The 15,641-nt window shown below is 38.7% G+C and overlaps 1 protein-coding gene across 7 annotated transcripts in view; it reads right to left on the bottom strand.

The window, feature by feature from the left end:
- Positions 1-14,926, bottom strand: part of AVL9 (AVL9 cell migration associated) — a 76,938-nt gene extending 62,012 nt beyond the window's left edge. For 5 of the 7 annotated variants that reach the window (XR_006211895.1, XR_006211896.1, XR_006211897.1 and 2 more), the window contains exon 1: positions 14,582-14,925. Coding sequence is in view for 1 of the 7 variants with exons in the window: in XM_042969468.1 (XP_042825402.1) it covers positions 14,582-14,674 (93 nt within the window). In the remaining 6 variants the exon portion in view is untranslated. Of the gene's footprint in view, positions 1-14,581 lie in introns of all 7 variants that reach the window. The other 2 variants (XR_006211904.1, XR_006211902.1) reach the window with 1 other exon arrangement.
- Between the last annotated feature and the right edge of the window lie 715 nt (positions 14,927-15,641).

Here is a 15,641-nt window from a genome sequence, read left to right as displayed (position 1 = left end):
CTTTAAAAAATCTTTAAAAAAAGTCATTATCCTGTTTTTCTACTTTAATTTTTTTGTTTTTAATCTTATTTTTGAGAGAGAGGGAGAGAGAGACAGAGTGCAAGCAAGGGAGAGGCACAGAGAGAGGAAGACAGAGAATCCAAAGCAGGCTCCAGGGTCTGAGCTGTCAGCACAGAGCCCAACACGGGGCTCAAACTCACAAGCTGTAAGATCATGACCTGAGCCGAAGTCGGACACTTAACTGACTTGGCCATCCAGGTGCCCCATGTTTTTCTACTTTAAAACCACTGAAATTCTGCATAAACATACATGTTCATTAACATGCAACTGTATACACACAGCTAATTAAAAGTCTGTAAGAGATTTTATAGAGCCATGCTCTTTTTAAAATTGTTTCTTCCAGGAAGGATAAATCTTTATTAATACATACGAATAGTGAAATTGAGAAACTCTACAAATATTCATCTCTATACATCTCAAAGATATCTGAGAATAAATAGTCCTATAAGGATTTGGCATTCATTAAGACAGTATTTGCAGATCTACAGCTCACAAATCAGAAATGCCATCAGCTATGGAGTCAATGCAGTTTGATTTGTGTTTCATATAAATAAGAAAATGCCATTTATTTCCAGTAATATCAGATTTGTTTTGTAGCACTACTTTATGTAAAGCTGGGTAAAGATAATTTCAAATGCATTTATTAATTACGAGCGCTTACTTAAAAGCAAAAAATAGTTTTGAAGGATCTTAAATGAATTGGGCTTTCTAGGATCTTTAATATTAAAAAAAAACTAAAACTCCTATATTATTTTAGGTCCCAAGTAAAATGAACACTTTGGTCACATAGCACAAATATGTATAAGTACATGGGGGAAAAATCCAACTTTCATAAACTTAATTTAAAAAAAAACACTTAAATTTCAAAGTAAAATGCTTTTTGTTATATTTGTAATAACCCAAAACTAGGAACAACTACTCATATGTCTCTTACCAGAAGAATGGGTCAATGATGGCATACAATTATAATACAGAAACTATAATATAATCAACAACATGGATCAATCTCAGACATAACACTGAGTGAAACAAGTCAGACACAAGAGACACAAATACATGGTGGTGTAGGTCAGAACAGTGGTAACCTTCAGGCAAGTAATGACCAGGAGGGGGCGCCTGCATGGATCTTCTGAAGTGCTGGAATTAATTCTGTATCAGGATGGTGGTTACAGGGGTGTATGTGTACGTAAAAATTAAGTCTCTCCCTTAAGTTGTGTGTACTTTATTGGTGATAAATTATACCTTAACTTAATAAAATACTTCTACACCTCAATTTCCTTATCTATAAAAGAGGGCTAATAAAACCTCAGTATGTTCATAGGAATGAGATAAACACACATCTAACAGTGCTCAGTATATAGAAAACATTTAATAAAGGGCAACTACTATTAATGCTAATAATATCTTCATAGAATAGCAATGATAAATTGCATGGTAACTAAACCTTATATTAGTACCACATAAATATAAATTATATAAATATAAATATTTAGGGCATACTTCATGGAGTTTAGAATATTTGCTGTAACTTGTTTACAAAGTGTAGAGACAAATCACTGTACTTAATGGAAATTTATGCTTTCAGCACGTAAGTTATATTAGCATCCAAGAGATGCCTGGGTTCTTGTATTAAACTATAGCTTCTATGTCTCCAAAGATATCATGCTTATTTAATACAACACATAAAGACAAAACATAAAAAATGAGCCACTGTTTCTTTGAGTTATTTTTGTCAATTAAATCCTTCTAAGGCTCAAAATTTAAAGAATACAGATGGAGAACTGTTGCTAAGCCCTAGCTATGCACAAGTAGGAGTTTAAACAAAGAAAATCATATGAATAATAGTTTTTGAAACCGCCCTTTCAAAAGTATTGAAGGATAAAGAATTTTGTGATTTGTTACAAGAAGAAAGGTTTAAAAAAAAACCTAGGATTTTATTTATTCATTTAGTTAGTTAGTTTGAAAATGAGAGAGAGGGAGAGAGAGAATCCCAAGCAGGCTCCGTACCATCAGCAGGAAGCCTGATGTGGGCTTGAAGTCGCAAACCATGAGATCATGACCTGAGCTGAAACTGGGCACTTAACCAACTAAGCCACCCAAGTGCCCTGAGATTTTTTTATTTTTGAGTAATCTCTATACCCAACATGGGATTCCAACGCAAAACCTTGAGATCAAGAGTTGCATGCTCTACAGACTGGAGCCAGCCAGGTGCCCCTAAAAAAGCACTTTTAAATTATTTAGACTTGGGGTGTTATTACAAGGTATGAAATGCAAAGATCTTAAATGTACAGAGTTCATAGGTTTTAATGATTTATATACAGCTGTGGGCAACCATTCTATTAAGACAGAATTATCATCATCCTAGAAAGTTTCTCCGTTCAGACTGCTACAACAAACACTATGTTCTGCCTGTTGAATTGAAGGGTATGTATCTGAACATTGGCTCTGAGGATGGGTATTTAGCAAATGTGTGTTGATTTCATCTTATAATCATGCAAGTGAAGGGTGATCTTAGTAATCACCTATTTTAAAACCCTCATTTTACAGATGAAGAAAGCAAAGTTCATAAACATTAGGCAATTTGCCCCAGGTTACACATCTAATAACCATTTAGGGTCAAGCTAAAACTCAGATATCTTGATTACCAGATATCCTTTGTTATTATTCAAGCAGACAGTGGTAAAAGAGAATCTATCAGAGCTCCAAGTACAAAGGAATATTAGGAATACTGTATACAAAGTTCCTCTACAATGGAAGAGATAGGACAAGAATTTGTATAAAACATGGTAGAATGACGGAGACTGGTCTTTTGGATGAAATGGTACAATTAGAACACTGTTTATCTCTAGGTTATTGAAAATATATACAAAGATGATATCAAAATTTCAAAAACTATTTTCTTGCAGGAAAAAAATTAATTATTTCCTAACAAAAGATTGAAATCTATTTTAATGAACTCTACCTTAGCAATCTTTTATATTTAAATTTGTTTTTAACATTTTTATTTTTTGATTTTTAACATTTTAAAAAAGATTCCAATTTCTGGTAATGCACTATCTCCATCAGAGTCTAACAAGCTGCTAACATCACCAGCGAAAGCCATGGGGGCAGGAACAGATTTCATTAACAGCCCTGTTTGTCATTTCTTCATATACTCAATACACACTGTGACAATGAGCATCACTTGGGTGAAGAAAATTAAGTGCAGAGGCCATATATGAAATCGAGCCCAAACATAGTTTATTCAGAGATCAGACTTCTGACAATTACCTAGACCACTGCCAAAAACCAGAAATAAGCAAGAAAAGCATCTTTCAGCCTAGCCACCTGTCATAAAGCCCCTGATAATATTCCAAGGAGAAGGCTTTAGGTTTTCTTTTAAAACGTCTAAGTCATTTTATTTCAAACACAGTTCTAATATATTTATAAGATGTGGTCTCCCAGTCTATGGAAGAAAAAGAAAGTAAGAAAGTAAGAAAGCAGGGAGGAGAAGCCAAAAACTACAACGCTGTGTTTGGGTCAACACCAAGAAGTACCTGCTAATTGCTCTGTCGTCTCTCTTTCCGACTGGCTATCAAAAGCCCAACAACTGTCAGAAAGATATGTGAGAAATAATCTATGTTAAAATAAATTGAGAATGCCACTGTACAAGTGACAGTTCCTATAAAGGCAGAATCATCCAGGCTAACTTAAATTGTGTTCAGCACGTTCTGCTTCAAAATCCATTTTAAAAAGACCTCTGTGAAGAAAAAAGATGGCTTAAATGAAGTCTCCATACATAGGCAAAGAGGTGCAAAGATTTCATTGCAAGGATGTTATCTGTATCATTATTCAAAATAGCAAAAAATTGGGAGTACCAAAATTTTTAAAAAGCAGAGTTAAATATTTCCACAAACTACTGTTCAGCCATTTTAAAATGTTATAATTCAATATTTATTAATGTGGAAAGATATTAATGGCATAGACAAAAAGGCCATAAAAGTTGATTACAGTATAGTATGTTTTTGGGAAAAGGTATCCATATTTGTAAAAAAAAAAAAAAAAAAAAAAAGTAACTGGAGAGATATTCATCAAGGTCTTAAGAGCAGATTTCTTTAGGATATAGGATTTTAAGTGATAGTTTTTTTCTGTATTTTCTGGTTTTTACTAGTGAATACATATTATCCTGATCATTAAGAAATGTTATTTTTTAAAACAACTAGGGAGTGTCTGGGTGGCTCAGTCCATTGAGCATCTGGCTCTTGATTTTGGCTCAGGTCATGATCTCACGGTTTGTGAGATCCAGCCCTGTGTCAGGCTCTGGGAAAGAGCCTGCTTCGGATTCTCTCTCTCTCTCTCTCTCTCTCTCTCTCTCTCTCTCTGCCCCTCTCCCACTCAAACTCTCCTTCTTTCTCAAAAAATAAACTTAATAAAAATAAAAAATAAAACAACTGGAATGATTTAAAAATTGCCCGAAGTACCAATTTAAATAGCATTCTCTAAAAATATCCTAGACACTAACTAAGGTTTTAATCTGATGGCATCTCAACCAAAGAATATAACAGGGCCAGGCGTGCTGGGCTCAGACACTTAAACATCCGACTCTTGATTTTGGCTCAGGTCATGATCTCACAGTTCTGACAGCACAGAGCCTCCTTAGGATCCATCCATCCTCCCTCCCTCCCTCCCTCCCTCCCTCCCTCCCTCCCTCTCTCTCTCTCTCAAAAAAAAAAAAAAAAAAGAATATAATAGGGTCAGTCTTTCTCAAAATTATTAAGTAGGTAAAAACTCCTCTCCCTCTATGTGTTTATCTTCTTCTTGTAGTGCCCATCCCCAGTAGACCAGAGTTCTTCTGCAGTTTTCCCTTATCTAGAAAAATCCATGATCTGCAAAGGATCTGAATTATATTATATCATGAAGGAGAAGGTTACGAAACATAAGCATTTTACTAGGGAATCAAAGACTTAAGCCAAAGAAATAGGCACAATTAGGTACCTGGGGGGAATTATAGGAGGACAAAAGAATCTTCTAGTTATTTCTAAACTTCCCTTATACAGGTTGACACCCATCTTGCTTGGCTGTGATGCCAAGGCCTAAAAGAAAACTATCCCACTGCTCTGTTAAGGTTCCAGCCTTACAAAGCCAGAGATTTTCATCATTTCAGTATATAAAAAGCATGGCTAACATTAGGAAAAAACCTCCACCAAATCAAAGTGCCAGCAGAGGGCTAGAAAATATAATCTTGTTTCAGGACAGTTTCTCTGAGTAGCTAAAAAGAATCTTTAGACATTATTCTTCCCTAACCTCTAACTCCCCAAAACATTGTTCTTTCTGTTCCAAAAGACTTCTATTCCGACAAGAAGCACAAACAATACTCCACAGTCACCACATGATCGCATCAATAGCAGGTGCCAAAACTACATGCTTGTCAGGCAGCCGTGTGTCACCAAAACCTGAATGGGTCAGGGCTTAACACTACCACCCTAACATAAATCAACCTCACCTATTTCCTCAGCCCAGCCCTGATTTTGCAATGCAACATTCTGCTACTACTGGAGATTTCCCCATGATCAGCCCACATGGACCAAGAGGAAAATATCCTTTTTCTCTTCAGTGCTTCATTTACTTTATTTACCTTGGAACTAGCGTAAACATGAGTTCTAGTTCTTTCATAATTCTACTTTTTAAAGTAGTATAGCCTGGTAAAACCAGTTTATTCAAGAACTTAAAACTGTTAGCTATGTATACAAAACTATAAATTCTATTAAAGCAGTAGTAAAAAATCAAGTAATAACTGCAGCTTTTTATGAGGTCACCTTGGAAAATAATGATTCTTTATTACTTTCAGTGTTAAAAAAAAGTCCAGTCTATTTATGAAAGAACCAAAAAGTTTGATATTCGCTTGTTTCACTAAAAACCATGCTTATCTGATAGTTTACGTATTTACAGCCACAAATAAGGACAAAAGTCTAGAGAACACATAATCTATAATAAGTAAACCAGGTGTCCATAAATTACATCACAGAGTTTTTGTCCTCTTATAATTTCCCCCAGGTATTGCACGTGAGGTTTTAAGGAAGAAGAGTCTTTTGCTAAATGCGAAATTTAAAAAAATTTCAGGGTGCACCTGGATGGCTCAGTCAGTTAAGTGTCCAACTCTTGATTTTGGCTCAGGTCATGATCTCATGGTTGGTGAATTCAGGCCTCGAGCTGACAGTGCTGCAGAGCCTGCTTGGGATTTTCTCTCTTTCTCTCCCTCTCTCTGCCCCTCTGGCAGGGTGCTCACACTCTCACTCTCTGCCTCAAACTAAATAAATAAACTTTAAAAAATTTTTCAGGAAAAGAGTTGACATGGATAAATATTTCAAAACTACTTTAAATGTCATGGTAGTACTTTCACTTAAAGTGACCTAATGTTAACTATATCAATAAACTAGAATAATCCATCACTAGAAACTAACCTGTTAACCTACAGAATTCATTACACAAATCAAAGTGAAAAAAATGATCAAGTGATAAAATTAAAGTTTCATCTTAATTTAAATGAAGGAGTTTTTCATTTAAGATACACCTGAAGGCTTCAAAGGTGCAAAAATGTAGGAAACAAGATGAATGACCATCTTCTATGTCTAGTTTGGGGACCCTCAACACAGCTGTGTTAGAAGATGGCTTTATGGCACAAAAACAGACACTCAGATCAATGGAACAGAATAGAGAACCCAGAAATGGACCCACAAACATATGGCCAACTCATCTTTGACAAAGCAGGAAAGAATATTCAATGGAATAAAAACAGTCTCTTCAGCAAGTGGTGCTGGGAAAACTGGACAGCGACATGCAGAAGAATGAATCTGGACTACTTTCTTACACCATATGCAAAAATAAACACAAAATGGATGAAAGACATAAATGTAAGACAGGAAGCCATCAAAACCCTCGAGAAGAAAGCAGGCAAAAACCTCTTTGATCTTGGCCGCAGTAACTTCTTACTCAACACGTCTCCAGAGGCAAGGGAAACAAAAGCAAAAATGAACTATTGAGACCTCATCAAAATAAAAAGCTTCTGCACAGTGAAGGAAACAATCAGCAAAACTAAAAGGCAACCGACAGGATGGGAGAAGGTGTTTGCAAATGACATATCAGATAAAGTGTTAGTATCCAAAATCTATAAAAACTTACTAAACTCAATACCCCAAAAACAAATAATCCAGTGAAGAAATGTGCAAGAGACATGAATAGGCACTTCCCCAAAGATGACATCCAGAGGGCCAACCGACACATGAAAAAATGCTCAACATCACCAGGGAAATACAAATCAAAACCACAATGAGATACCACCTCACCCCTGTCAGAATGGCTAACATTAATAACTCAGGCAACAACAGATGTTGGCGAGTTTGCAGAGAAAGAGGATCTCTTTTGCACTGCTGGCGGGCATGCAAGCTGGTGCAGCCACTCTGGAGAACCGTATGGAGGTTCCTCAAAAAATTAAAAATAGAACTACCTTATGATCCAGCAACTGCACTACTAGGTATTTATCCAAGGGATACAGGGATGCTGTTTCGAAGGGACACATGCACCCCAATGTTTATAGTAGCCCTATCAACAATAGCCAAAGTATGGAAAAAGCCCAAATGTGCATCGATGGATGAATGGATAAAGAAGATGTGGTATGCATGCACACACACACACACACACACACACACACACACAGGGGTATTACTTGGCAATCATAAAGAATGAAACCTTGCCATTTGCAACTACGTGGATGGAACTAGAGGGTATTATGCTAAGCGGAGTTAGTCAGAGAAAGACTAAATATCATATGACTGCGTTCATATGAGGACTTTAAGACAGAACAGATGAACACAAGAAAGGGAAGCAAAAATGATATAAAAGCAGGGAGGGAGGCAAAACCTAAGAGACTCTTAAATATGGAGAACAAACAGAGGGCTACTGGAGGGGTTGTGGGAGGGGGGGATGGGCTAAATGGGTAAGGGGCATTAAGGAATCTACTCCTGAAATCATTGTGGCACTATATGCTAACTAACTTGGATGTAAGTTAAAAAAAAATAAAAGAAATTAAAAAAATAAAAGATGGCTTTAACCTGGTGGTTCATGTGAAACTACCTGATTCCTCTATCATAGCAGTACAGAACACCTTTGTAACAGAAGAGTTTACAAAGATTTAGTATATCCTCCCACGTAAAGTCATCATGCTAATTAACCCAGATGACTGCTGAAAGGCGTGACTTTTACACAAAGTTTTACTTTAACTCACTGCAATCTAAAAATTACAAACTACATGGGGCGCCTGGGTGGATCAGTTGATTAAGTCCTCAGGTCATAACCTCGAGGTTCCTGAGTTCAAGCCCGGAGTTGGACTCCGTGCTGGAGGTGCAGAGCCTGCTCTTTCTCTCTCTCTCTTCAAAATAAATAAACTTAAAAAATAAATAAGTAAAATACAAATTACAAATGACAACCAAACATGGGAATTTTCACTATGCATAATAGAAAGAAGTAATCAACAAGACCAGCAGAATTTTGAATACTTGGAAGAGCAGTTTAACAAAGTACCCTCACACAGCCTAAAATAATCTGAAGTCAGAATCACAATTCAATGAGCCATGCACTTTTAATCCTTTACACCTGGAATACAGTGGCTGATTAATCCATCCTGGGGGAAATCTTACATAATTAGTCTCTGAAACACTCAATATGCTGATTAAAGAAACAGCAGTCTCTAAAACATTCTTAAGAATTAACGCATGTTAACAAACTCACTTTCCAAAACAACTGGATTTTTAAACTCTGCTTAAGAAAGCAGAGTTGTAAGACATCTAAAAAGACACTGAGAAGCACCTGGCTGACTTAGTCAGAAGAGCATGCGACTCTTGATCCCAGGTTTGTGAGTTTGAGCCCCACGTTGGGTGTAGAGATTACCAAAAAAAATAAACTTAAAAAAAAGAATTGGACATGTAAAAAAGATAAAAAATAAATAAAAAGACACTGATTTGTGGAAGTGAGGAACACTCTTAAGAACTAATATAACATACTGGAAATTTTAGTACACTTTTTTATAATATTCCTCTCAAGAATTTGGCAAAACCAACATTCTTCTTGAAATTTTATAAAAACTAAGACAAAAAAAATAGGGCAGCCAAAAATGAAAAAAATATATAGTTGAACAAACTATTTTCCTATCTTTTCCAATACTATTACACATCCATTGGGCAAATTACATCTCTGACAAGTTTCATTGTTTTTGACAGAATTAACCTGTCAATTTTATCAACCAACTTAGTGGGAGAAAATTTTTCATTCATTTGTGCTGTTGTGTGAGTGCACTGGCTGTGTTAGCATGCCCTACATCCAACCTGGCTAACACCACAGAGGGTTTCCAATGAAGGTTTTTGGGATTATCCACTTATCCAACCATAACTCTCTCGAGTCCAGAAATCATAATGTCATCTATCTAACCAACCTTCATCAGAGAAATAACAGAAAATTAACAAAAGATTAACAGTAAGCCAAAATTTTTCTGAGAAATAGTAAAAGTTCTACTAAAATTAAATGTTTGACTCTTGCAAGAGTTAGAAAATACTCTACATAAATATCTAAAAATCATTTTGCTCACTGTGCATTTTGATTTTGACTAAATATAGCAGTCTTTTTTAAAAAAAAAAAAAAAGTTTAAGGGGCGCCTGGGTGGCTTGGTCGGTTGAGCGTCCGACTTCGGCTCAGGTCATGATCTCACGGTCCGTGAGTTCGAGCCCCAAGTCGGGCTCTGTGCTGACAGCTCGGAGTCTGGAGCCTGTTTCGGATTCTGTGTCTCCCTCTCTCTCTGCCCCTCCCCTGTTCATGCTCTGTCTCTGTCTCAAAAAAAATAAATAAATGTTAAAAAAATAAAAAAATAAAAAATAAATAAATAAATAAAAGTTTATTTATTTTGAGAGAGAGAAAGCATCCCTCTGCACTCACAGTGGAGAGCCCAATGTAGGGCTCAAACTCACCAACAGTGAGATCATGACCTGAGCTGAAATCAAGAGTCAACAATTAAGCGACGGAGGCACCTTTAAAAATAGCAAATTCTTGTTTGATTTGCAAAACCAAACAAGGTCTTCATTTTCTGTTATGAGAGGTAAGTGTAATTTTTAAAAGCTGCTTTTAGTCAGCAGTAAGAAAAGAATCCATTGGGAATGCAAACTGGTTCAGCCACTGTGGAAAACACTATGGGGAAAACAGTATGGAACTTCCTCAAAAAATTAAAAATAGAACTACCACACAATCCAGTAATCACATTACTGGGTATTTACTCCAAAAATACAAAAACACTAATTTGAAAGGATATATGCACACCTATGTTTACTGCAACATTATTTACAATAGCCAAATTATGTAAGTAGCATGGATAGATGAATGAATAAAGAATATGTGGTATGTATATAGTTGATATTATTCAGCCATAAAAACGAACAAAATCTTGCCATTTGCAAACATGGATGGAGGTAGAGAGTATAATGCTAGGAGAAAGAAGATTGAGAAAGACAAATACCATATGATTTCACTCATACGGAATTTAAGAATCAAAACAAAGGGGAAAAAAGAAACCAAGAAACAGACTCTTAACTATAGGGAACTGATGCTTACTAGAGCAGAGGTGTATGGGGGTGTGAAATAGGTGATGGGATTTCACTATATCGTGCTATATTTGTATTGAATATTGTATTGTATGTTAATTACATTGGAATTAAAATAAAAAACTTAAAAAATAGAAAAGAACCTATACTAGGTTTCTCATCTTTGAATGCACTGTGGCAGAATCCCTTGCATTTTCTTCCATTCTATCAGCAACCCAGACAACAGACACTACTAAACAAGTACATTTATTTGAAAATAATTGCCCTAGTCTGGGGCACCTGGGTGGCTCAGTTGGTTAAGCGTGGGACTTCAGCTCAGGTCATGATCTAGTAATTTGTGGGTCGGGCCCCAAATTGGGCTCTGCGCTGACAGTGCGGAGCCTGCCTGCTTGGGATTCTCGCTTTCCCCTCTCTTCCCCTCCCCAGCTCGCACTTTTTCTCTCAAAAAAAAAAAAAAAAAAAGAAAAGAAAAGAAAAAAAAATTGCCCTGGTCTCTGTGAAACATCATGTAGATTAAAAGATAAATAAAAAACAAGGTGTGTAGTTTCCCTTGCGACTAAGAGCCGACAACCTAAAAGTGCTCTTAAAAAAGAGGTATGACTGGGGCTCCTGGGTGGCTGAGTTGGTTAAGCTTGGGTCATGATTTTACCATTCTTTGGTTGGGGCCCCAAGTTGGGCTCCACGCCAACAGCTCAGAGCCCGTTCTGGACTCTCTCTCTGCCCCTCCCCAGCTTGTATACACTCTCTCTTCAAAAATAAACGTTAAAATGGGGCGCCTGGGTGGCTCAGTCGGTTAAGCGTCCGACTTTGGCTCAGGTCATGATCCCATGGTTCGTGGGTTCGAGCCCTACATCGGGTTCTCTGCTCACAGCTCAGAGCCTGGAGCCTGCTTCAAATTCTGTGTCTCCCTCTCTCTCTCTGCTCCTCCCCTGATCATGCTCGGTCTCTCTCTCCTTCAAAAATAAATAAAAAGATTAAAAAAAATTAAAAAATAAAATAAACATTAAAAAAATGTATGGTTGATAACAAAGACTAGGGACATCTGGGTTTCAATGTTAGTGCTAACAGTCTCTCAATCAAAATTTCGTTCGTCTCCTCAGAACTCTCTTTTCAACTAGGGCCTGACTTTTGGGCTTCCTTGTTCTTCTCTGCATTGTCTAATTTTAGCAAGAATCCTGTCAGCTGGGTTAAGCCAGAAACCCTCCCCCCCCTTTACTCTTGATGTAGTAATTTTCCATCCATTGACTCCCCCGCCCCCACTCTGCTCCCTGGCTATAAACGTCTGCTTTTCCTTGATGTATTCAGAGTTGAGTCCAGTTCTATACCGAGGTCTGTTTTCCTCTATTGCAATAGTTTTTCTGAATGTTTTTATTGCATTAACTATTGTCCAGCTCTGGGTTTTCTGATATCATACTAAACTTTTTTTAAATGTTTATTTTTGAGAGAGAGAGAGAGAGAGAGAGAGAGCGCGTGCCAGCACATGAGTGGGGAGGGGCAGAGAGAGAGGGGGACAGAGGATCCCAAGCAGGCTCTGTGCTAACGAGAGAGAGCCAGACTAACTCGGGGCTCAAACTCATAAACCGTGAAATCATGACCTGAGCTGAAGCCATCAGATGCTTAACAAACTGAACCACCCAGGTGCCCTGCTAAGTATTCTTAAGTTGCTTAACCTTTCCGGGTTTCAGTAAACTTAAGGGAGACGGGAGTAGAATGATCTCCAGGGACCCTTGCCAGGTCTAAAATTCTCATGAAGAAATCTGGTAGAGGAAAAAATGTTACAGAAAAATTAAGTGATTTGGAATTGCTGGAGGTCATGAAGCTGTGAGGCCAGGATGTCATCCAGGTCTCCTGATTTCCAGCACAGTGTTTATTTAACAAAACCAGCTGCCACTACCTTAATGCTACAACCAAAAGCCTAACAAATCCAGTGAAATGCCAAGGCACCTAGTGTGCCACTTCAGCCCAAAGTGCCTCCTTCATGTCATAATCTGTTGTCCAGTTTCCTTCAATTTCTAAACAGCATTACATTTGTTTCCTAAAATAAATAATTTTTCCTTTCTGGGAATACAACTGATATTACTTTTGACAATAAAACTGGCATAAAACATAATTAATCTTGAATTTATAGGACAGCAAAAAATTAAAAGATTCTATTCTTTCTCCTACCAATATTTCCTTTTTATTTTTAAAAGTCCCATTCAGTTTGGCTTGGGGTACCTGGGTGTCTCAGTCGGTTAAGCATCCAACTTAAGCTCAGGTCATGATCTCACAGTTTGTGAGTTTGAGCCCCGCATCGGGCTCTGTGCTGACAGCTCAGAGCCTGGAACCTGCTTTGGATTCTGTGTCTCCACCTCTCTCTGCCCCTCCCATGCTCATGCCCTGTCTCTCAATAATATATGTTAAAAAAAATTTTTTTTAAATAAATAAAAAAAAATCTTTAAGAAACAAATGAGCAAGGTATAAAAGACACAAACCTTTTTAAAAAAAGTCTCTTAACTATAGGAAACTGGTGGTTACCAGAGGTAGGTGGGAGGGGACGGGTGAAACAGGTGAAGGGGATTAAGATTATACCTATAGTGATGAGCACTGAGTAGAGAATTGTTGAATCATTGTATTATACATCTGAAACTAATATAACACTATGTCAAACTGGAATTAAAATTTGAAAAAGCATTAAAAGTCCAAAGAACACTGTTTGCATGCCATGGTACAATCTCAAATATCCATCCTCTTACTTGTAAATACACAGCCACATTAAAAAAAAAAACAAAAAACAAAACTTCTGCTGCTGCCTGGACTTTTTTTTAACACCACACTAAATAAGGCCACATCCTCGTCGGTATCTTTCTATGCTTTTCCCTGAGAAATAAAGAATACCTTCAAGTCAAGCAGTCGTTAGAACACATACAAACACAACCATCTTTTCACTCCACTTTCATCATCCTCTAACAAATTTAAATTTTGCCAGTAAGTCTTTCAAAATGTTACATTTTCTGTGAAACCCAAGAAACGAAATGCTATGTTACCTAGGAGTAGCAGTCAGTAGTTTTAATACTTCAAGCATTTCAATTTCCTGTTCACTAGCACATTATGACATCATTGCCTTCCAGTATTTGGGCTCATTAAATAATTCTGCTTCTATTTTGTTCCCTTGACTCCAAAACATATACTGCAAACGTTCCATTGTTCCTATTCACTATTTCAGTGAAGAAGCTTAAAAATAATTTTATATTTGCACATTTCTTTGCTAGATAAATACACTTTCTCTTACTGCAACTGAACTAGAAAGGTCAATCTCTCACCAAAAGGCAAGATTTGGACAAGATCAAATAGCAAAAGCAAGGCCCAATGGGAAGCGGGGGAGGAGTCAATACACCACCCAAACACGACGGATTCTAGGGCTTCCACAGATAAACAAAGAAGTGGATTTTCCCACGCCGCCGCCTGCTTCAAACAACCCGAGGCATTTGCGTGGAAGCCCACCGAGTTCATTACCTTGAAGACGCAGTCCAAGTGCTGAATTTTTCTAAAGCCTCCCATAATGGGTGTATATCCAGAAAGTCAATGGAGGCAGAAATGAATGAGGAACCGAGTGGGGTTGACCTTCGATTCCTTCCTCCCACTCTTCCAAAGAACCTAAACACCTACCACCCCAACATACCAACACGTAGCTCCTCGACTGCTCAAAACACAATTTTCAGGGCAGGAGAAATAGGGAGTGTGGGGGATGGGCTTCACGTGGGACAAGTGCCAGAGCAGGAATGGTATCAAGATCAGATGGGCCGAGCGCGCTTAAGGCAGCACGGAGGCGGGCTGAGGGAAGTGGGCGCCGGCTGAGCGCGACCGCACGAACCGCGGGAGGGGCGGGGGGGGGGGGGAGCGGATTCAGGCCCCTTCCTCACCTGGCAGCCCTTCTTGTGATGAAAGCCAACCACCACGATGTGCAGTACAGGCCCCCGGGGGGCGCCATCGCCTCCCCGCCCGGACTTCTCCATGGGCGGCCGCCGCGGGCCCGCAAGACGACGACTTCAACCGCCAAGGGCGGCGGGCCAGGCGACCCCGCGGTCCCGAGGAGGACGGCGAGCGGCGGACTTCAGGTGTCAGCAGGGGCGCCGCATGAGGGCCGCGCAGTGGCCTGGAGGAGGCCGAAGCTCCTGCAGCTGCGCGCCGCCCCCCAGGGCCGGGGCCGCGCTTCCCTCATCCGCTTCCGCTGCTTCCGGGCTGTCACCTGACGCGGCCGCCGCCGCCGGCGAGGCAGGGCGGGGCAGGACCCTGAGGGAACCTGATGGGGCGGGGCCTGGTGGGGGGTGGGGGTGGGGCCGAGGTTGGGGGTGGGGCTTGCGGGGTTATCCGGCTCTTCTATCCCCTACTGCTTGCGTTTGATCTTAACCCACTTTCTCCTCCTTTGCCCTCTCTCCTTCTCCTTAAAGTCTCCGCCCTTTCCCTCTTTCCTTGGCTTTCCTCCTTTTTTACTATCTTTTTTTTTGTTTTCTCTCCATTATCCAATTCCTTCGTTCATTTCCTTCCCTCTCTGGGATAACAGGGAGGCATATTAGTGGGACTCTATACCTGTGCATTTTACCTTTAAATTACTTGCTCACCCAGGGTTTTTCTTTTGTTTCGTTATATATTTTTTCCTCTTTATTATGTATGGGAGTTTGGAAGCCTTTTAAAGCCTGAAGTAAGAGATCCTCGACAATAAAGGAAGTTTATAGGGAGACCTGTAAATGATTATTCCAGTACCGATATTTTAAAAAATACATATTTTCATTCTGTCTTTTTCTGGGTTTAGTACTCTGGTCAGTACAAAATATATATCATCTATTGTCACCAGGATTCTTAATTTCCTTACTGACTGTATTGTACTACTTAAATTTTATTTTTAAAAACTAAAGGATAGGTAGGGGCCTACTTCAAATAGAATTCGAGATTACTGCAATAATTGGCTGTGAAGTTTATCAT

This window comes from Panthera tigris, chromosome A2 (assembly GCF_018350195.1).
Source record: "Panthera tigris isolate Pti1 chromosome A2, P.tigris_Pti1_mat1.1, whole genome shotgun sequence".
NCBI classification, from domain to species: Eukaryota; Metazoa; Chordata; class Mammalia; order Carnivora; family Felidae; genus Panthera; species Panthera tigris.
The sequence above is the reverse complement of the archived record's forward strand: the minus strand, read 5'-3'. Positions and strand labels throughout refer to the sequence as shown.